This window comes from Rhinolophus sinicus, linkage group LG05 (genome assembly GCF_036562045.2).
Source record: "Rhinolophus sinicus isolate RSC01 linkage group LG05, ASM3656204v1, whole genome shotgun sequence".
Taxonomy (NCBI): domain Eukaryota; kingdom Metazoa; phylum Chordata; class Mammalia; order Chiroptera; family Rhinolophidae; genus Rhinolophus; species Rhinolophus sinicus.
This window is the reverse complement of record NC_133755.1, coordinates 182,490,492-182,513,119: the sequence shown is the minus strand read 5'-3', so window position 1 is coordinate 182,513,119 and position 22,628 is coordinate 182,490,492. Positions and strand designations below refer to the sequence as shown.

At 48.0% G+C, this 22,628-nt stretch overlaps 1 protein-coding gene across 8 annotated transcripts in view; it reads right to left on the bottom strand.

Moving 5' to 3' along the window:
- Positions 1-3,307: 3,307 nt before the first annotated feature.
- The window catches only part of CEP43 (centrosomal protein 43), a 30,688-nt gene continuing 11,367 nt past the window's right edge, over positions 3,308-22,628 (bottom strand). For 4 of the 8 annotated variants that reach the window (XM_019712399.2, XM_019712403.2, XM_074333824.1 and 1 more), the window contains 6 exons: positions 15,982-16,208; positions 13,854-13,966; positions 11,828-11,896; positions 7,352-7,391; positions 6,352-6,448; positions 3,308-5,244 (listed from right to left, as the gene is read on the bottom strand). In XM_019712399.2, the coding sequence (XP_019567958.1) occupies positions 5,164-5,244; positions 6,352-6,448; positions 7,352-7,391; positions 11,828-11,896; positions 13,854-13,966; positions 15,982-16,208 (627 nt within the window). In that variant the 3' untranslated portion in view covers positions 3,308-5,163. Of the gene's footprint in view, positions 5,245-6,341; positions 6,449-7,351; positions 7,392-11,827; positions 11,897-13,853; positions 13,967-15,981; positions 16,209-22,628 lie in introns of all 8 variants that reach the window. The other 4 variants (XM_074333825.1, XM_074333822.1, XM_019712401.2 and 1 more) reach the window with 2 other exon arrangements.

Genomic DNA, 22,628 nt, shown 5'->3' with positions numbered 1-22,628 from the left:
CCCAGATATGGTCTTTCTGGTAGTTGTGTGTGACACTCTACCAGGCCCCACGCAGGGACCGAGTCCATTCTTCCCTCCGTGAGGTTTCTGCAAAGCACGGCGGGCAACACCCTCCCCCGCTGCAGGCCCCAGTCACTGCCTGTGGGCACACCTGGCACAGTGCCTCGCTCCCAGAACCCTAAACGTTTGTGGAAAATTTGGTGCCATTTCCCCTGGGGACAGGGTGTGCAGGGAGTAAAAGGGAACAGTGACAAGTTCCTGGCACACGGAGCGAACAGAGAATGTTTGCTCTGTGAAGGGGCCTTGAAAGAGAAAGACGAGTTGCCAGGTGTGTGTGAGGAGGAAGGGGGCGGGGGAAGGGCAGGAAGGCGCGTGTACCGGGCAACAGGGCAGCGGCAGGCGCGTGGCCCCAGGGCCCGGACACAGGATCAAGTGTGGTTGGCGCAGGGTACCACCGTCTCCCCAAATCTAAAGCGAGTCAGGTCAGATCCAAACCACACACCACATGGACTGAGAAATGCTAAATGCGCTAAATGAAAATGGAAGCTCATCAAGTCTTCATTTCAGAAAAGCTGCCATTCAGTTTCACAAACTAGAAATGATTTAACAGAAAATTTCAGGTCTATATTCAACATCTGGCAACTTGCCAAAATTGGCTTTTTTTGCAACTACAAATGTTTGAAACTAAACATTTATGGGAAAAATAATTTCGTCAAATCTGAAGACTGCATAAATTGCCCAGAACAACAAACTCAAGTTAAAACGAGAAATGCCCATCGCAGAGAACATGGCCCGGATCCCATCACGCTGTGCCTCACCGACCTCTCTTCCTGCGGTTAGTCTACCTGAGAACAGGCCCAGGGCCCATGACGTGCCCTGCCCGCTCTCCTTCCGTTTCTGGGGAAGCGGCCGACCTCACCCGACTTAGCGGCTGTGCCTCCAGCAGGCGAGGCAGGGACAGAGGTGCGGTGTGTCCCGGGCAGGGCTCTCGTGGGTCCTCCCTGCTGGTGGACCACACCTTTGGATTCGCTTCCTCCCGGCAGACAGAGTCCTCACCAGGTACAACTTCACGTTCAGCACCGTTTTGCCTCCTCACATGCAGTTATTGGCGTTATCGCCAGCATCCAGTGTAGGAGGTTCCACTCTCGCTCGGTTGGTCACCTTGGAAGAGTCTTTTACACTAAGAATCGCCCAGTGTCACAAGGACACATCACTGTGGGCCATATTCGCCGTCTGGCTCAGCACCCACCTCTGCCTGCTATTTGCACCTGTGGCCGCATCCCGGCCTCGGCCAGGCTGCCGTCCCTAACTGTCCTCTGTCCTCTCGGGGCCCTTCTGTTGCCGCCTCGGTCTTTTTGCTCAACACGCAGAGCTCACTTACTAGTTTTTCTTGCTTTCAGTGGCCCCAGCATTGAGCCCTCTACAGAATGACTTAGCCCACACTTTTTAACGAGCAGCATTTTGATCGCACCTTTTTCACAGCAGTCTCTTAGGTACAAGTTATCTCCAACCATGTGTAGCGTGATGTTTTCATTCTTTACTTATTTTGTTCCCTGAATTGTTTCTTCTGAGATAAACTTGTTTGTTCATCTCAGCCTTTTCAAACACGTGGCTCACTTTCCTTACAGGCCAGGCTTCATTCCGCAAGTAGCATGATGGCTCCTAAATGGAGACGCCCCAATTCCACCCACAGCTTCCCCAAACATGCCCTTTCCTAGAATGGAAGGCAGCAGTATAGACTATATCCAAAGGGCCTGGGCAACTCGGTGTGATCCTAGCCAGCTGGACGCCCCACTTCGCTCGGTGGGTAGTTCTGTCTGGACAGTGTGGCCCTTCTCTGCTTGCCCCCCTTCCTTGTCCAGAGGGGTCAGTCAGCTACTTAGGACCCGCTCTGCTTCTCTCCTGTGCGGCATCCACACCAAGCCACTTCCTTTGACAGCAATGTCCCACCTCGTCGTGGTGGAAGGGGCAGCCAGGGACCTGCTGTCCATTATAATGAGAGCCTTTACTACACCGGGAGCCCAACCTCTTCCAGGGAAAGGAAAGGACAGCTGGCCCCCCAGAAACTACATTTACCAGGCCCCCTTGTCTTGTCAAAGCTTAAAGGGCTCGTGTGCATCCCGAGAGCCTTACTGAGCACATGCTATGGGCCGAGTGCTCTCCCAGGCACCGGGGACACGGTGGTTTAAAATGCCCCTGCTCTGATGGGGCTTGTGGGCAACAGACAGGCCTGTTTCAGATTGGCGAGGGGAGTAAAATGCAGGGATAAAGGGAAACGCGACTGAGGGGCAAGCTGGAACTTCTCCGAGGACGAGGTGGTGACAAGCCAGCCTGGCCCAGGTCTGGGGACAGGCGGCCAGATGAGTTCACAGGCAGGCGCTGTGCTGCGCTGGGCAGGGCAGGAAGGGGCCGGGACAGGGACCCGACGCCTGGTTACTGGCACAGCACAGAATCCAGGGCGGGAGCTTCCTCCTCACTATTAGTTACCGGCATAAAGTGAGACTAGCACTTGAAAACTCCTCTGTAAAATACAAGTTTTACCATAAGAATGCATTTCATGGGTTAACGTTTCAGTATGTCATTTTTAATTTTTTGAGAACTTTTTTTCTACAGATTTTTTTTCAATTACAGTCGATATTCAATCTTGTTTTATATTAATTTCAGGTGTACAGCATTGTGGTTAGACATCTATGTAATTTACCAAGTGACCCCCTGACTAGCCTAGTACCCACCTGGCACCATACATAGTTATCACCGTTATTACTGACTATATTCCCTGTGCTGTACTTTACATCCCCAGGACTGTTTTGTGACTACCAAGTTGTACTGCTTAATCCCTTCACCTTTTTCACCCTGTCCCCAACCCCCTCCCATATGGAGACCCTCTGTTCTCCGTATCTATGAGTCTGTTTGTTTTCCTTATTCTGTTCTTTAGATTCCACATATAAGTGAGATCACATGGTATTTGTCTTTCTCTGCCTGACTTATCTCACTTAGCCTAATACCCTCTAGGTCCATCCATGTCAATGATAACATTTCATTCTTTTTTATGGCAAAGTAATGTTCCATTGTATCTACTACATCTTCTTGATCCATTCGTTTATTGATGGGCATTTAGGTTGCTTCCGTATCTTGGCTATTGTAAATAACGCTGCAATGAATATAGGGGTGCGTATATCTTTTCTAGTTACTTCGGAAAATACCCAGAAGTGGAATTGCTGAGTCATATGGTAGTTCTACTGTGTTTTTTTTTTTTGAGGAATCTCCATACTGTTATGTATATTTCTTAACACAAAGGAAACACTAATCACACTCAAAATCTATTTAATCGAGGAAAACACATGGAAATAAGACATGTTCACAGCTGAATTTTAAGTTATTTAAAATTATTCCATCAGATGTATGCAGTGCTGATGACAAAGGAAGTTTCATATTTGGCATTTTTCTCCCCATCCTTCCAGATATTATCAAAAGGTCAGATTCTCTGGGTAACAGAAAAATGACAAATTTTAGATGCTACTATTCAAAAGTTTTTCACAAATTTAAAAAGCTACCTCCTATTATAGTTTCAAATCGTTTCACTGAAATCTAGCTCCTATCAAATAATATCAAAAATAAATCACACATTTGACACCGATTCCAGAGGGCCAAAAGAGAACTATAATGTTTTACAGGAAGTGACTGGACAGAGATGACATCCAAGGAAATGCATTTTGTAACGAGCATATTGGGGGACTTTTAGCAACAGATTGCATCTTCACATAGTGCTGTTCACACACATAAACACAGAAAGCTCAAGACTGAGCTCCAGGCCCACCGACGAAGGGCAGGCTGGCAGCCCGTTTTGCCCTGCTTCCTCTCGGTGTTTACGGCTCAGTTTCACTTCAATTTTCTAGGTTCAGATTCTAATGTTATATGACTCTGCTCCTCCCTTTACATAACAGGGCCCAGCAAATACTCTGGTGATGGTGAGGCTAATAGGAATGAAAACTGGCATTACACAAACCAAAAAGTCGGCTCACCTTCTAAAATCAGTGAATTAGGTATAATTTGCTGACTTTTAACAAAAAGCCACCATTTAATTGAAACAAAAAGTACAAAATTTCACACACACTCACAGCTTTACTTACATTTATACGCATGCATCCCTTCAGACTGTTCTTTTCAGTACATCAGTGCCACAAATGGCAGTAACCTACATAAATAAATAGCACGATGGACAGTGTAAACAAGACTGCCTGAAACGCCACTGCTGACTCCATTTTAAAAGGTTACGATGAGACTACGTGCAGTGTAGACAGCTTGCCAATCCGGAGATGGTCTTAGGCCATTGCTACTGCTACAGTCCAATCTGGATTTTAATATAATCAACTCCCAGACCTGAAAGAAAAGCACTGCTTATTGGTTTCAGATGCATTTTGGTATTTAACATTTCTAGGCATCTACGAATAATAAATTAGAGCCACGATGACGACGATGACCTAGGACTGAAGCACCTCACACAGACAGAGGCAGCAAGCGCAAATGCTGCCAGTGACAAGTGCGTTCATTAACAGTCTTCACCACCTCTACATTTTTTTAAAAAGGAGCAAAATTAGGCAGCACACACAGGAGAGTTTGAATAGAACCTTCATGGTCTAACAAACCTTCCAAATGGAAGGAAATACAAAATAAAGCTGCCACATCACACTTAACTTAGTGACAGGCTTCAGTACCACCAGCCACCTTGCCAGCTGCCTGTAGAACCACAGGACCTCAGACACGCTGACTCCAGATGGCTGAACCCACACACACACGTAGAGTTGTGGGGACCTACAGCTTTATTGACACCTTTCATGACGCTTTCAATCCTGGGATTTTCGTGGGCTCGCTCCTGGTCATGAGTTTGAGTGTAACCAATTTCCTCAGACGTGTTGGTGAACCAAATTAAGAACAGTAAATCTTCCCCACGTGGGCTCAAACAGGAAGTACCTTGTTTAGTATAATGAAAAGTTAATTTTTAAAAATATCTGCAGTCTTTTTGAAACAAGGCACCAATAGGGAGCAGACATTCCAGCAGAGTGATTGTCTGTTAAAAACAAAACGGAACTGGTTGGACCCTTTGTCTCCGTGGATGAGAGTCCTCCCTTCCGTCCGTCCTCCCTTCCGTCTGTCCTCCCTTCCTCAGGTGTGCGCCACATCTTCCAGGTAATCCGCGACGTCGCTGAGCTGGGACGCAGTCAGGTCCTGCGTCAGGTCGTCAAGCTTTGGGGTTCAGAGGAAAAGATTAGTGTCAGGTGCAAGCAGAGTCGTAAGTCAGTTTTAAAACATCCTGCTGTACTTTAAACGTTATCTGACACGCTACAAACTGCTTCACACTCAAAAGTCCGTTTCCTCACCTTCTTCCTAGTTTGAAATTTGTGGTCAGACCAAAAGGCTAAGCTAACAGTTGAACTCAACGTAAACAAGAAAACTGATTGTTAAAATAATCCTTCTGTAGTTCTTTTGGTTACTTTAATGCAAAAGTTTTAGGCCTCTTAAGGATAACATAACGTGAAAAGGCAAGAGAAAGAAAGTATAAGCCCGTATGTCAGGAATTAGAGCAGGCACTTCACATATATCACTTAACTTCCAAACAATCCCATGAGGCAGGCATTAAAACTTCCACATCACGAGGACAGAAACAAAGGACCAAAGGGTAAAGGCTTGCCTAAGAAAACAACTCATAAGAGTAAGAACCACGCCCAGGGTCCAGCATCCTGTGGGCACCCATCAGCGTCCCTCAAATGCTACCTCCCCTCTCCCATCTAACACACATCTCAGAAGTGCATTCTCTCTCCGCCCAACAGGTCCAATTCGGGTCTCCAGCACAGACCCCTCATTTTATGCTCTGATTCTGTGCTAGCTGTCTTATCTCCCCGGGGTGTCTCACGCCCGACCTGAAGCCCAGAGCTCACCAACACTGCGTTCAGTCGCAGCTGCACCCCCCCACACACACACACACAGGGCTCACACACACAGGGCTCACACACACACCAGATTTTGGTGCCGACTTCTCTGAAAATGACCTCTTGCATACCGACGGTCTACACCACTGCAGTGCTGACCCACGCGGCCCACCTGAAGCCATCGCAGGGATGGCCCAGTGACAATACACACACGTTTCAGAAGCACCTGATCAGCCACCTAACTAAGTGACAACTGAAAACAATCTTACATTATTCAGTAAAGGCATTCTTTTTAGACTTGGATCAGGTAACTCTGTCATAAACTTTTCACAATTTTCAACTCTATTTTTCCTCATTTGTGTAAATTCCTGAAGCTTTACAGTAAATCAAGGCAGCACTGCATGGGAAACGCACACCACCCTACTTTGTCACTGGGATTGGCGTCGTCTAGCTCCACGGAGAGGTCTTCCTCGATCTCTTCACCAATACTTAGCTCACTCTTTTCTGAGCGATGGCTGGTACTAATTTCAGGTGCAAAAGAAAAAAAAGAATTCTAAATATTAACACTTAAAGAGTAACTACCATTCTTCAACCTTTCAAATATTTATTTTAATCCTTAAAATATATAATGAAAGATTACATATCATTAATTGCACACACGTTCTCTCACTTGACCCTTAAAATAACTTAGCAAAGGCAGCAGGAAGTCAATGTGACAGAGGAGAAAAGAAGCTTCATAACGGTGACACTGATCACCACCACATGACAGAAGCAAACGCAGACTTCCATGATTTCATCTACTATGACATGCCATCTTCTCAAAACAACTGCATAATAAATCACTGTTAAAAAATAAGCATAAATTCCCAATTTTGGGAGGGGAAAAAACCAGTCAATCATATAAAATTCTCAGATTCTATAATTTCTAATCATACCCACAGGAGATACTGCCTCCAAATTAATCATCAGCCAACGCAGATTATGTACGAGTATGTAAAAATGTTGTCTGAAACAAAATGTTACGAAATGTCATCTGAAGCAGAACAATAACGTGAGAAGGCAATCTTTTAAGCCGAACGAGGACCACTCCCACCAGAGACAGATGAGAGGAGAAAGTACCTGTCACATGTGACTCAGCTGCTTCTGACTGACTTCAGAGTCACTTCCTCAGTGTCATTTCTTATCTATTCTTATCAAGTTTCCTGAACATAGCGTAGATGGACATTCACACGCTAACATAAAATCAAAAACATGCTTCAAAGTCCAATGTATAATTCTGGATTAACCACCATCTTTTACTCAGTTTCAATGAATGAAAACAAGAAGTTAAATACACTAAAATAAGCACCAGCGTAATGTTGTGCTACTTCCTGTGCCCACGGATGTTTTTAGTCTCTATCTTTGCTGCCAACTGTTCTTCTTACCTGTTAAAGTCATCAACGTAGTCATCACCTTCTCCAGTCCCTGAGTTTAGGAAAAAGACACACGTTACATTTATACAAACACACCTCACGATTTATCTACAATTAAATACATTTTCTTCCAAAAAAACTACATCACTGAATTATATTGCGTCATTAAAAAAGAAGTCTCAAAGGTCAGAGATAATACTTTTACCACATGTAGCATGACAGCAAAGGACAAAATAAACTACCTAAGAAATAATAAAATGTTATACCCTATCATCAAATACAGTTAATATCTAGCCTTTTACTCCAAGTGCTCCAAACCTGAAGCATGTTGTGTGTTTCCCATTTACAACGCCATTTGGTATCACACCCAGGATTTGACGAGGTGGGACACAGCCAGCCCCAGGGGCTCCCGTCTGAACTGCGGAAGCCTTCACTCAGCCCGGCTCTAAAATTAAAACGGGCCCCGAGGTGTGAGGAGCAGCAGAGCACAGCACGCGCGAGCACCTTCACTCAGACAGAACTGGGTTCAAGTCCTGGACCCGGCCCTGAAGAGGTCGCGAGCTGCGGGCAGGCAGGTGGCCTCAGCTCTAGGCGTGGCACACCCACCCACGCGCAGGGTGTGTAGTGCTAACACGCAGCATTTCCTAAAGGGACATGACGGGATGGGGGACGGCTGCCGATTAACAAGCCGGCTGCTCGCATCTGCAGTGCACCACGGGAGCCTGGGACGGTCACATCACCTGTCACTCCCGCCAGGTCCTCTGAGACATCGATGGTGGAGCACACAGGGCTGCCAACCTCAAAGCAAAGACTCAGGGGCCGTGAGAGCCGTGTTAAACCGGGATGACCGGTGCGGGGAAGACACGTGGGGTCATATGTCACCCAGCAGGGCGCAGACCACGGAGAGGCAGCTCCGGTGTGGGTGCCCGCGTCCTACGAAGCCCTGTCACGCCGGGCCATCCCTACGTCATGGGCACCGCCGAGGGTGGGCAGCCAGGCCAGCCGAGCCGCCTCTCCCCATCAGAGGCATGGAGAGTTCATTCGCCCGTGGCACACGAGGGACTCTCAGGGCCCCGAGGTACAGCGGTGAGAGAGGCGACGGCTCGGATCTCACAGAGCCCACAGTCCAGCAGAAGGAAGGGGCAGCCAGCAGCTGCACAGACCAGACGCCGGGGGTGGCCGCTGACAGGAAACCTAAGAAGGCAGCAACGCACACATTCCCGGGGACGGTGCTCCTAGAAGACACACGTGCAAAAGCCCCGATGGGGGATGGGTGGTGGTTTGGAAAAGAGAGGAAGCCAGTGTAAGCACAGAATCATGGATTTGGGGGTGGGGTGGGGAAAGACGAGGAGAGAGAGCAGCACATGTAGTGCCGGAAGGTCACGATCAGGACTTCAGCCCAAATGGGGGGAGGCAGGAGTGACAGAGAACAGGTAAGCGAGGTCTGATTTCTCCTTTCCACAGACTGCCCACCACTGCAGGAAGAAATGGCTCAGGGAAGCTGAAGGCCACCACTGCGAGGCCCAGGCCAGGCGACGGGGCTAAGGGGTGGGGAGGGAAGTGTCCTGCAGGCTGGAGGGGGCGGACGGCACGGGACGGGAGGGCAATGGAGGAAACGAAAGAAACAAGAATCACAGCTACTGCTCCCCAGTCACTGCGACACGAACCAGAAGTCGCTGACAACAGGCAGCAGGTGGGCAGTTTCCAGGTGGCTTTCCCCTCTGGGATAAACAGCCCGTCTGCATCCGCAGCCAACACAACTCATGGACTCAACGGTTAGGGGTGTACGATGCTCAACAGAAAACAGACCCATCACGCCAAACGTGGGACACAACGGGGGTGGAAACCGTCTGATCAAACAAGCCACACAGGTGGCTGGTGTGCAAATGTCACGACACAGCACAGCAGCGGCCACTACGAGAGCCGGGGGGCAGCATCCAAGACCAGTCGCAGTGTCCTCATGTGAACTCCAGTGCAGACAGAAGCGAAAGCTCAGCCAAGACGGTGGGCACAGCAGAGCTGCAGTGCGGACGAAGAGCTAAGCGAACCCCACCTTCCAGCTCTTGCAGCCATGCAGAGACCCAACAGGCCCCGAGTAAGTGTGGGGAGCACACCCTGACACTGACTCCGTTACCTATGGGCTCCAGACACAGCACGTAAGTGCGGCCTGCAGGCCACGTCCAGCTAACAACCTGTTTTTGTACAGCCTGCAAGCTAAGAATGGCTCTTATATTTTTCAAGGATGGTTTAAAGAAAAACAAAGGCTATGCAGCAGAGACCACAGGTAGCCCACAAAGCCTGAAGGTCTACTACGTGGCCCTTTACAGAAAGTTTGCCGATTTGTGCTTTAAACATGTGAAGAGCCTATCCAAACATGGATGCCTGTGGCTAGTATCTTCTACCAAACTAGAGCAAGTTGTGCTCTAACGTTCTGTGTGTCAATTGTTTCTTTGGGACCCAGAGCTGACTTCCCACGACATCATGTCTGCGCCATGAAGCACGCGGTTGGTTCAGGGTCAGTGCTACATCCGGGTTCTAAAAGCAGCGCATCTCAGGTAACTAACGTAACCCAAGTGCTTCACCTGTAAAAATGGAGGTGATAACAAAACCTGCCGCGTGGAATAAGAACTGAGATAACACCGTGTCTTGGCACAGTGCCAGGGAAATCACTAGCGTCATCATCCTAGGCTGGGCCATTAACATTCACATATTATTACAACAGTGAGAATAACGTATATTTACAATGAAAGTTAAAACAAACACAAAACAATACTGTTGCAATACCAACAAACAAAACTGAATAAAACCTTATTTACCCTGAATCCTAATGTCTGGTTTGGTGACCAGACACCCAGCCTGGGAATGGTGAGTCTCACCTGTGTGACCAGCCAAACTGCCAGCCCCAAGCCTGCCCAGGCTCCAGCAGGGAGCGGGGTGAAGCTCAGACAGCCTCCGTACCCCACAGCCCCTTCGGAGGCGGCAGAAGCCCCGCTGAGGGGGTATCACCGAGGACAATTCTCAGCAGCTCCTCCCCAACCACAGACGGGGGGAACAGAGCAGTCGGGGGAAGCGAGGGCTCGGCAAGAGTGAGCCGTTCAAAGGGGAGACACACAAAACCCAGAGGTGACAGGCAGGTGGCTGTCCAATGGAACCGAGCCTGGAGCAGACGCGTACCTGAGGCTGTGGAAGAGAGTGTCTAAGTGAAAATGGGGAAGGAACAAGAGGGGAGCAGCCCCTCGCTGGCCAGCCAGCAACTGGCAACTCGGCAGTTCCCACGAGTCCAGGTCACCGGTGAACAGAGTCCAGCAGCTCAGGGAACACCTGCTCTGTGGCAATGGCTGCCAACGGGAACAAGGGAACAAGAGGGAACCAGCATTTACTAGGCACTCACCTGCCCTGCTCGGCACTGCACGGCACGTACAGCCCCTCCCTCCCTCCCTCGAGGTAGCTGTTATTAGTCCCGCTTCACAGACGAGGAAACAGCTCAGTTTGCCCACCTACCGTACTAAACAATTAATGCCACATCTGCGGTGTTACTTAAATCTATGCCACTCTCTAGAATGTCCCTCCAGAAGAGGGAAGGGCACTTCTCGGAGCTGTCCCACTCAGACGCCTGCAATCACAGGGGTACAGAGCCCAGGGGCTACACATCCCTTTTGCCAACCTGCCTGTGGCACGTGCCCCAGCGCCGCCACGTGCGAGCGAGTCCTGAGACCAGGGAGAGCCTAACGCTGTTTCACACACACACTTCACATCCCCAGACAGGAAGAAAATGGCCAGCGAGAACCAGCTGAGCTGTCTGCTTCCTCTGGTCAGCGACTGAGTAAAGCATGCCTAAAATATGCCTGTCGTAGCATCTGCAGCTGTGCACAGACAGAAACCCGGATGCGAACCCCGTTCTCCACAAGTGGCCCAAGGCTCTAGGGTCCACAGGGGCTCTGGCTTCTGCAGGACAGTGTGCGGCGCCACATAACAGAGCTGCACCCCACATCCCCGTGCTTCCGGGCACCCATCTGGCTCCTCCCTTAGACCAACTCCCAAGGGCCTGCAGGCACCCAGGGGCGCCTCTGCCTTTGCACAAACGGTCCAGCCCCAGCCTGAATCACCATCTCCTCCCTCCTCCCTTACCCATCAGGTCTCGGCAGAGACATCACTTCCTAGGAGGGGCTGTCCCGGAATGCCTGGCTTGGATCGTCACCCCACTCCCCGTTTTCACAGCAGTGCACCCTGACTCTGCCACCACTCAGTGTGTCTGCAGCAGCCGTCCGCTGCCCATCTGCCCTACGAGAACAAACCTCCATGAGGACAGTCTGCATGGCTGCCACTATGTCCACGCCGGGCACACGGAGTGAGCCTGGACATAAAAACCATGCAAACGTGTGCTCAGGAGGTGCGCGCTGCAGGCCGACCAAGTCACTTCATTTAAAATGTTACTCTAAAAAAGAATCATCTTCAAGCAATCGGCACGAAAATTAGAAATCTCGTTACCTAATCCCAGGGATCCCATTTTGTCATTGACCAATTTCAGATCTTTCAGAACTGTGTTTCCTCTTTTACCTGTGAACAGGAAAGAATATCCACATTACATCAACATCTAGAATACAACACTCTCTAAAACACATCAACTAGTGTTTACAAAACAGGGTTTCTTTACAACAGAAACATCCCTTTTTCAGCCACACATAATACTATTCTTTACTGGAACCTGACCATCCAAGTAACTTTTTGCCCAACTGTCAAGATACCACCTTCTTTCTTTTAAAGCCCCACTGGGTACGAATTCTTGGACTACAGCGATTCTCATTCATTTTCGTTTGAACCTCTAAACTTTGCTTCAATTCAAACTCTATTTCATTTACCTAACTGACCTCCTTTCACTGGTTTTATTTCTTCAGTCCTTAGTTTTCTTTTATTTTTCATTGGGGAATATTGAGGAACAGTGTGTTTTTCCAGGACCCATCAGCTCCAGGTCGTCTTTGTTTTCTATCTAGTTGTGGAGGGTGCAGCTCACCGGCCCATGTGGGACTCAAACCAGCGACCTGGGTGTTATGAGCACTGCGCTCTAACCAACTGAGCCACGCGGCCGCCCAGTCCTTCATTTGCAATGTGCTCTCTAAGTCATTCTTCCCTAATCAGTGTTGAGAGGGACTCGATCATGACATTCTGCATTCCTTTACTGAAGGTGACAATAGCCATGGGAAAGAAGCATGAGAGGGAAACTGCAGTGGGCCATATTCAGATACATGCCTAGTTCACTAGACGGTAAGAGACGCCACAAGCCATCTCTTGTGCGTGTCCTGGAGTATCCTCCAGTTCTATCACGGAACACAAAAACGTTAGTAAGGGACTGGCCCGGTGGCTCAGGCGGTTGGAGCTCCGTGCTCCTAACTCCAAAGGCTGCCAGTTCGATTCCCACATGGGCCACTGGGCTCTCAACCACAAGGTTACCAGTTTGATTCCTCGAGTCCCGCAAGGGATGGTGGGCAGCGCCCCCTGCAACTAAGATTGAACACGGCACCTTGAGCTGAGCTGCCTCCCAGATGGCTCAGTTGGTTGGAACGCGTCCTCTCAACCACAAGGTTGCTGGTTCGACTCCCGCAAGGGATGGTGGGCTCTGCCCCCTGCAACTAGCAATGGCAACTGGACCTGGAGCTGAGCTGCGCCCTCCACAACTAAGACTGAAAGGATAACAACTTGACTTGGGGAAAAAAAAAAAAGTCCTGGAAGTACACACTGTTCCCCTTCCCCAATAAAATTAAAAAAAGGGGGGGGGGGGAGGAAGAAGTGTTTAAAAAAAAAAAGGTTAGTAAGGACTGCAGTTATGCAGAATCACTCTCTAATTTCCTAATAAAGATCTGCTTTTTAGAGAATGTTCTCAGAAGAGGCACATTTATGCTGTAAACACTGCCGATTAAATCCTATACTTACTACGATGTGCATACAAGTTCATCTACATATCTCCATGTTTCTAAACCCCTGGTCCTGTCACGCTCTGGACAGTAGCACGGCCCTTCCACGTGGACATAGCTAACACTCCCTCTGTTTGCTGCACAGAAAGCTGTGCCAGGTCCAACCCCTGAAGGCAGCAGCCTTTTCTCACACCCTGTGATGACTGCTGTGGTGGCACATAAATCAGAAAACAAACATTTAAAAATTAATTCAATTTAAATCCTATTCAAGTCCGTCTAAATGTCCAATAAGGAAGAGGGCTTGAAAATTACATATCTATTATGACAGGCAGCCAAAAAATCATTTTCCTACAAGTACATATTTTGATGGCACAGGAAAAGCAGAATACAGACTATATTAAAAAGAAATGAAGAAACAGGACACAATAGTAACAGGAACAATCTCTGAGCGGTAAAATTATGAGCTATTTTTAAGATTTAATACAATTTTTTTCTGGAAAAAACAAAAACAATGATCACATACTACTTAATTCATTAGAGAGAAAAATAACATCAGTATTCAACGTCCACGTCTTCAGTCACACATCTAGGGAGCCGGCACTCACTTTCAGAGTCTTTCAATGAGGGGGCTCCCGTAAGAGAGCTGAGTCCACTTTTTAGGGGGGGTGCGTCAGAGAGCGATGCCAGACTTCCGACTCGCTTACTAGGTTCACTTCTCCTAACAAGAAACAAGTGTACAGTTAAACGGTCCTCTTAGGCTCTGCACTAGAACAGTAGAACTTAAACAGATCGTATCTGCACACAGTGGCAGGGAGATGAAGAATGTGCAGAACAACAGGTAGTGCCAGTGGAGAGGCGGCCCGGGTACCGAGGCTCAGGAGCGCGGCGGCAGGGCAGCGGGCGGCGGGGAGGTGTCAGCTCGCCGGTCTCTAGGATTCTATTGAACACCTTACACTTAAACTGTTCGACCTCCACTGTCTGCGATCCTACCAGAAGCCGCTTCCACGGCCCAGGAATGTCCACAACGGCCAACGTAGGACTCAGCTGGCACAGGCCACAACACCGTGACATGAGACCAGACAGCGCCTGGAAGCCACGCCGGCTGCACCCGCCTTCGGTCACAGCCTCAGGTGGCATCTGGCACTGCCCAGCGCCCCAGCCCACTCCCTGCACCTGCTCACCCAGCGGCCTCCTGCCTCCTGCCGACCTCACACCTCCAGCCCTCCTCTGTCCTTCACTGTGACCCACGAGAACACCCGCGGCTCCCACCATCAAATCCGCCCGCCAGCCTCCACACCCACTCTCCAGCGTCCCCCTGGGGACTGGGTTCTGCACCAGGCACCACGCGCAGCACTCCAGGGGCCCTCACTCTTGACATGGCTACCTTTCCCTCTCCAAAACCAGATTTTCTCATCAACATGCACACGTGCTGTTATTTTTCCCACTCTGCGGTTCTGAACTCCACACCCCGCCCTCCAGCCTTCACCCCATTCCTCGGCACCCCTTTACAATCAAGTCATCAGAAGAGTCTTCACCACCCACAAACCTCTCCATCGTTCTTTCTTGAACCCACTGTACTCCTTTAAGACCCACCCCCTCACCTGCCACCATTCCGACTGGACCTCTGGTCATGGGCTCAAGGCAACGTGCTGCTCACCCAGCCCGCCCCCTGCTCCAAGGGGGCCACTAGCAGTTCTCTCAGCCCCTTCCCACCTCCTCCTGCGCCCCAGCGTTTCCGCACTAACACTGATGAGTCCCTACTGGGTACCTGGCACCAGACCCTCCCTCAGGCCCAGACTTGTTCACCTTTCCATAGTCTTCTCGGAGGTAATGGGTGGGAAGTGAGCGCTGCCCCCACCCCACCCCCGCCGGGGCCCCGCCTTCTTCCCACTGCTCAGCTCAGTCCAGGGAGTGGCCCCCTTCTGTTTCTCCACCTGCAGACGGGAATGTGCTGTTTTCTCTCACACTCCCCAGCTCGTCCTCCTGGACCTCCACACACCTGTTTCTCAGCACGTCCACCACCACCTCTCACCCGGACAATCCCAAAAGCTTCGCACCTGGAAGCCCTGCACCTGCGCTCGAATCCCAGCAGCCAGAGGGTACCCCGACAGTGTGTGTGGGGTGCAGTCACGCAGTCTCCAAGCAGAGCCAGCCCCCTCCTGCGGCGGGTCCGCCCCTCGCCCAAGCCCATCTCCTACAACTGTCCCTTGCCTCTCCGACCTGTCACCCCCTCTGCAGGCTCGTCCCAGAGCTCCCACGGCCCTTGTCACCACTCGCACCTCCTCGGGCTCTTAGCTCAAAAGGCCCCTCGAAGGCAGGCCTTCTCTGACACCCCACTGAAAACACGCCCCCCCACCTCACCCTCCCTTCACTGCCCTGTTCTCCCGGACACCAACTACACCCACCACACGTGACTCTCACTTCTCCCCGCCTCTGTCCAGAGGCAGCTCTCACCCGAGGCGGGCTTTCCGCCTCTTCTCGCCGCTGCGCCCTGCACGTCACACTGTACCTGGCACCTGAGGGACGCTCAGTGTGCACCTTCCCACTGACATCACCACTAGGTTTTTACAAATCTGCAATTGCACTACAACACAAGATGCTTTAATGGCACAAGATCAGACCTATGAATTCAGTCATTTTAGAAGCTTTAGCAGCTATTTTTTAACTGTAAAACATTTAGAAATTGTATTTTTAAGCCTCTAGTCTGATAATCCATAAACACAGTTTACTCACCACCCATACGTTTTCTCTGGTTTAGGAATGGGGTCATCGAAGAAAGAGTCTCCTTCCGTATCATCTTCATCTGGACAAAGACCAGCTCCGTCTTTGTCATCTAGGCCTTTGTTGCTTAGGAAAGATCCAATTTTTGTTTCATGGGCCAATAAGTGAAGACTATTTTTGCTTTTGGGTTCTGAGGAGGAAATGCTTGTATCACTCTGACTAGCATCACTGCTGGCCTTCTAGAAAAAGAGAGAGGGAAAGAGAAAAGGTCTACTTGGTGAAATAAAACTTTAATATTTTACATAATATAAAGTCATGTGAACATATGCAATCTGTGTCTGTAGGCGCGTGAGCACAAGTGTGTGTGGCGGGAGGGGGGCGGGGGGGTCTTGAACTGCATGAGGTCCAGAGGAACCCTACGACCTATCAGCTCATCCCTGGGCTTCACGCCATGGCTAACTTTGGAAGGGGAAAATGTCACAGAAATATGCCCACACCATTCCTTTCAACCCTCCCTAAATGGAAGTATGTTTGCTATACCTATCCCATTTATAAATAACTTTTCCATTTCTTCTTACATATATATAGCGCTGCTTCATACATTATCTTACTGCTTTCAACTTGCAAATAGGAAAATGGATAATTAGTAGAGATTAGTTCACACACACTAACCAAATAGTAAAACAAAGTGCTCATCAGTAAAGACAGCAGTTTTCCATCCAGCGCCAAATATAACAGACATCAGGGTGAAAGATGACGCCTGGACCACTCATGCTTCTAACATACACAACTGCTACCAGTAAAGTCTCAACACTGACCTTGACTCAGACTTTCAGAGTAACTCCCTAATCCACACCTCTTAAATGTCCACGGACACGTGTACGTACATGTCCCTATGTATCTTAAACCACCAATGTACAAAATTCTCAAGCATTTCGACTCACGTATCCTACTGAGCTGGCGGTGCTGGAACAAAACAGCATTGTGCTTCCTCGTTTGCAGCTAACCCTGACCTTGATAACCTAGTTTATTCCCTCCTTCAGATTTCCTTTTGTCCTTAGACATGCCTATGTCAACAATAAAAATAACAATAAAACACCAAGATAGCAATAATAAAGTAGCTACCATTTACATAAAGCTTTCAAATGCTTCCCCCACGTTATGTCATTTTAATCCTCAAAATAACCCTATGGCCTGGGGGTAGGTTCTGTTTTCTCTGCAGATATGGAAAAGGAAACATACAGAATTTCAGGCACTTGCCAAGGTCCCTGGGGAGCTAAAGGGTCAGGGCAACATCAAATATGATGCCAGGGGTTAGCTCTTAATACATATGTTACACTATTAGCTTGAGTCATATGAAATTGCAGTTTTTGTGGGTTCAAAATGGCAATTTCTCAAGATTCCACCTTCCACCCTATAGAGAGCAGTGCTGTGTAAAAGGCCGGTGGTATGCGAGAGAAGCGCTCTCCTGAAACACAGATGGGGAGCACAGTTCACACTCTGCTACTAACCACTCAATCTTGAACACTAATGTTCCCAGGCATGAATTTCCTCAAGAATTGAACCACAAACACATGGTGATGGAAGGAGAACTGACTCTGGGTGGCTAACACACAATGTGATATATACATGATATAATACAGAATGGCACGCTTGAAATCTATGTAACTTTACTAACAATTGTCACCCCAATAAAATTAACTAAAATAAAAAACTGAACCAGCGTAGCATTTTCCAAATCCCACTATTGCTATGAGTTAAGAACGGGAAGCTGTGGAAAAGTGACTGACTTAAAGCCAGGTAGTAAAAACGTGGGTTAGAAATTACTGAGTAAGACTCTCTCTAAGGATGATTTCAGTTTTAATATGTGAATAGACAAAACGTACTGTATACATACTCAGACATTTATGTTTTCATACTAGTAACCGGCCACAATTAGTTGGCAGCAGCCAAGATATACGCTACACAATTTTTAGGGCTTGCAGTTCTGCACGCCACGTGTCATTAACACAGACCAAACAATGGCTGTAAAAAGACGGCTGGGGAAACAAATACCCAGTTACCATCCTTTCAGACGACACAGGATACTTTCAAAGAAGTGGAAGCTTTAAAAAACGTCGTACCAGCTTTCTTGACGTTTTCCTGGTACACATTTTCAAATGTAGAGAAGCAACATCCACCTATGTACTTCTTAGATTCATGCCCACTGTAATTTCTAATTTACAAGTGTTTTAAAAGTTGATTTCTACCTTTGCAAAAGCACATGCTGTTGGAAACAAATACCCCAAGTCTTGTGATATCTGAACACATTTACAATTAGAGAGACTATGATAGTCATAGACTCAAAGGTAACAGGCATAAAAACGAAGGGAACCGTAGACGCACAGCAACACTACGACAAGCAGTAATTAATTCTCCCAGCGGTCCCCAAACCAGCACGACCCAGGCCACATAATGAGCTCTCTACTTAGTAACTGACGTGCACCCACCACCCTTCTCCCTGGGTTAGTGCCACCCGCTGCGGAGAGAACAGTCTCAGGACAACAGGCTTCACGGAGGAAAGGACACCATCATGTCCAACACAACACACACTTTTAAAGACACCAGTTTGTTTTACAGCTACAATCCTATTTATGGAGTAAAATTAAACTTTAAAATACTCAATCTGCTTTGGAACTGCTCTCAAAATCAATGTCTACACCACACAAGAAGGTAGCATTACTTTATTAACTAGGCTTTTTTATGTTTTTAACCAAAAGACCACTACCCACTGGGTTACTAATGTATTCACTAAATTAATTCCAAATGTTTCCTATTTAAAAAATCCAAACTAAGAGGAGATTTATCGAAACATTCTGCAGATTAAAACAAAAGGACAACTGAAGAGCAGTTTCCACGGACGCCACATCTTTGAGCAACAAACCGACTCCTGGCGGCCCCCACGGGATCTGCTTCCAAACCTCCATCCTGGCTTAAGAGCAGTCTTCACCTCACATACAGAAACTTCGGTTACTGGTTCTATCAACTAGCTGGGGATAGAGTTCAGATTCAGGATGAATCAACAGCTAAAGTTAAGAACTGTTTAAAACAAGTTGTGTGAACATCAACCACCAAAAAGAATGGCACCACAATGCCTTGGAATCCACTCCCTGGACAACCCCAGTGGCCTCAGGGCGGTTCCGGGTCACACTGTGTCTCCCCAAACACGTTCGTGGGTGCCAACTGCCACTACTCCAGAGTATGCCACTCCTTATGCACAGGTCAGGTCACGACAGAGGGAGCCAGCTGACGTCCCCCTCGAGTGGGATAGCCCCTCACCCCGCATGCCTGGGGTCCTCACACAGGAGAACGCCATGTGAGCATGGTGCCAGAGAACAGTCGAGGGCCGCCTGGGATTGCCGGGAGCCACCAGAAGCCGGACAAGGCCTGGCCACTCCCCCTCCAGTCCTCACTGGGGACCGACCCTGCCACACCTCGATCTCAGACATCCAGCCTCCAGAACACGAGGCAGGAAATTTCGGCTGTTTTAGGCCACTAAGTTTGTGGTGCTTTGTCACAGCAAAGCTAGGAACTGAGAGGTGTTTATAACAAATACAGTAACTACAACTTATAAAAAAGTTTGCCTCTTCCCAAAAGCGAGAGACCCCTGCACAGCATGGGAGCAGCCATTCAGTTCCTTTGGCTGGATCTCAAGACTAATAAGTTTTATGGTAAATTACAGTAAATTCGTAGGAAAGTTTTAGTATATATTTAATTTTCTACTAGTACAGTGATATATTCAAACTTGCAAGTATTTCTAGATTAACAGAAAATCGGCATCATGGAGCTGTTTCACAGTAAAAGTAACTACTAATTTTCCATTAGCCAAAAACTTGAATTACCACTAGCATGTCTTATGAACCTAGAAAAAAGTGTTTTTGTAAATAAAAGCCTTGATCTGCACTGCTCATAATAGAGGACCATCAAAGCCAAGGAGACCCCACTTTGCAGGTTCGCAAACACTTCCCACCACACTGGCTTCCTGCCCACACCCCCACCTCCACGCCCCGCCAACAGCAGCGCTGACCCCGCCTTCATTTACTTGGAAAAGTGATTTACTACAGCTGTAACACACACTCACATATTCGAAACTTGCGTTCACTCACCTAGAAAGTAAACACTGTGGAATTCTAGCATCACAAAACGTAAAGCCCTTTCTGAAAACCCAGGTTTCTAGAGAAACTGCTGCTGTGCTGTGTGAACACCTGTGACCCCCGCAGATGCACAGGAGAGCTGGCTCCCGGGCTCCCAAGTCAGACATGGCGACACGCGCACAGCTGCCCTGTCCCCACCCAGCCTGCCGCTCAGGGCTGAGCGAGTAGTGCCAAGGTGTCGGTCTGTGTGTGAAGCAGCAGCTGGCACTGGTGGAGCCACCAGCCAGGCAGCAGCCAAGGGCAAAGGGCGGGGCCTGGGCTTGCTCCTCCTCCTCCGTGTGGATTCATTCATGGGGGGGGTGAGGGGGTGCAGGGGACAATACTTGGGTTATCTAGAAAACCCTGTGTGACTGCGAGACTAACCGCAAAAACACCCCCAGCATACACACAATGTAACCCCCATCACTGCCCTAATCAATCCAAAGCTCCTGAAAATAAGGAGCAATGGATTAAGAACTGTTCTCTTTTAAGAACTTGAAACAAAAAAATTCCTCAATATATACTAGTTTAAAACACCCGAAAACTGATTATAAGAAAGCTAACCATTCATGTTACATTTAATATGATGATTAAAAAACATCTTATTCTAAATGTTCAAAACAAAAAACCATCTAATATCTTATTCGGGTTTTCCAACTGAGTGTAAAAACCTAAGTTAGTGGAGCCTACCAAAAACAGCCTGCTGTATTTTGATGTCTTTTTTGTTTGTTTGTTTTCAGACAACTAGCACAATGGTAGGACATGGTTTACAGTGAAATATGATACTTTGGAAGTAAGTGTTAACATATATTTAACAATGTTAACTCATTAAAGAAATACCCTCCCTTCCAGCATCTATCCACCTTGTATTCCAATTCTTCTATCCATCCATAACTCTCATAATAACCAAGCCAGAAATGTAACTTATTTTTACCCACATTAACTTAATAAATTAGCTCAGAAACTTTAGATTTTGCTTTGCGTATTGACAGGTGCATGGTAGGTAATTACCAGTTTTACATACACATGAATGACTTTAAAAGTTCATTTGTGATATGAATATAACTTCTCTGAAAACAGCCAAGGGCCTCAGAACAAGCCATTAACACATGTGCCTTCTGCCTACAACAGCAGCCACCAGACAGACGAGCAACACGGCCTGCTGGGTGCGCTGGGCCCGCCCGCTGGTCCAGTCTGGTCACGCACTGAAGGCCTGCTTCATGGACCAGCAAGGCCACCACTTAGGGCTTTGCCCAGCTGAGCAATGGCTCCCCCTGGAGTCCTGCTGTGTCCGACCTCAAGCTCCAAGGGCAGCTTGGTATTTGGCTTATTAACTTGTTAAGATGTTAGGACATTAAGGATACTGGGGACCTACTACATGCACGAGGCAAAGCAGAAAGGCAGAGGCATGAAGAGCTAAGGGCTCATCTCTCAGTGCTGGGTACAACAGACTCCTTATAAGGCAATTCAGAAACCAGATCAGGAAGTAGAGAGAAGCAGCTTTCCAAGTGATGGAGGAAGTACCCTGGGCTCAGGAATAAATGATGGTCAATAAAAGGGGCCGACAAACAGCCTCCCACTGCAGGCAGGGGCTGCACTTCAGTGCCCCCAGTGCAGGGGAGCAGTGGAGGCTGTGCCCGTCCCAGAGTGAAGGTCACGGCTGGGCCTCACACAGTACAAATGCGTCTCTGTGTGCTCTGGGCCTAGGGAGCAATTTCTCCAGAAGGTTTTAACTTCTTTAAAACCCACGGCACCAGGAAGATTACAAAAATTTAATATGATGAAATATACTCATTTTTCTTAGAAGTCCAGGAAACAGATTAAAAGCATGTATAGAAAACATGCTGTTTTATATTTTAAATTCTCTTCCTCCTGCCTTGGCTCTCCAATAAGGCTGTCAAGTGCGTGAGCGAGGGCCTCTGAAGGGTCTTGCCCAGAGCATCGTGTTAAGGTGACTTTCACGAGGGCAGCGCAAATGCTCACTAAATAACATCACAACATCTTCTCATGCAGCAACGCAGAAAAAATAGTGCGAACAAAATACAATAGGAATTTCCCACTGAAACCAACAGAACTAAAGCCAGCAAACACAACAAACACAATTTTTTAACAACCCTTTCATTTGGAGGTCCTCAATAATCTACACATAAAACCAAGGTTTGAACAGGACTAATCAATCTCACAGAATTCAGTTACATAACTCTCTGATTCTAATTGTTAAGAACTGGATAGTAACACTCTAAGGCCTCCAATATGTACATTTTAAAGGTCACTAATTGACTGGCTCAGTTAACTTCTGTCATTTTTGGGGACGAAACAGAAGCAGCCAAGCCACCGACAATGGCGGGGCCCCACTACCAGAGGCAGCTAATCAATGTGGTTTCATAAGCTGCTGATCACGAAGACGTCTGCAAGGAAACTAAGTTTAGCCTTTACTTTATTGACTGGAACTTATCCAAAAAGTAATAGGATGCTCTATTTACCTCA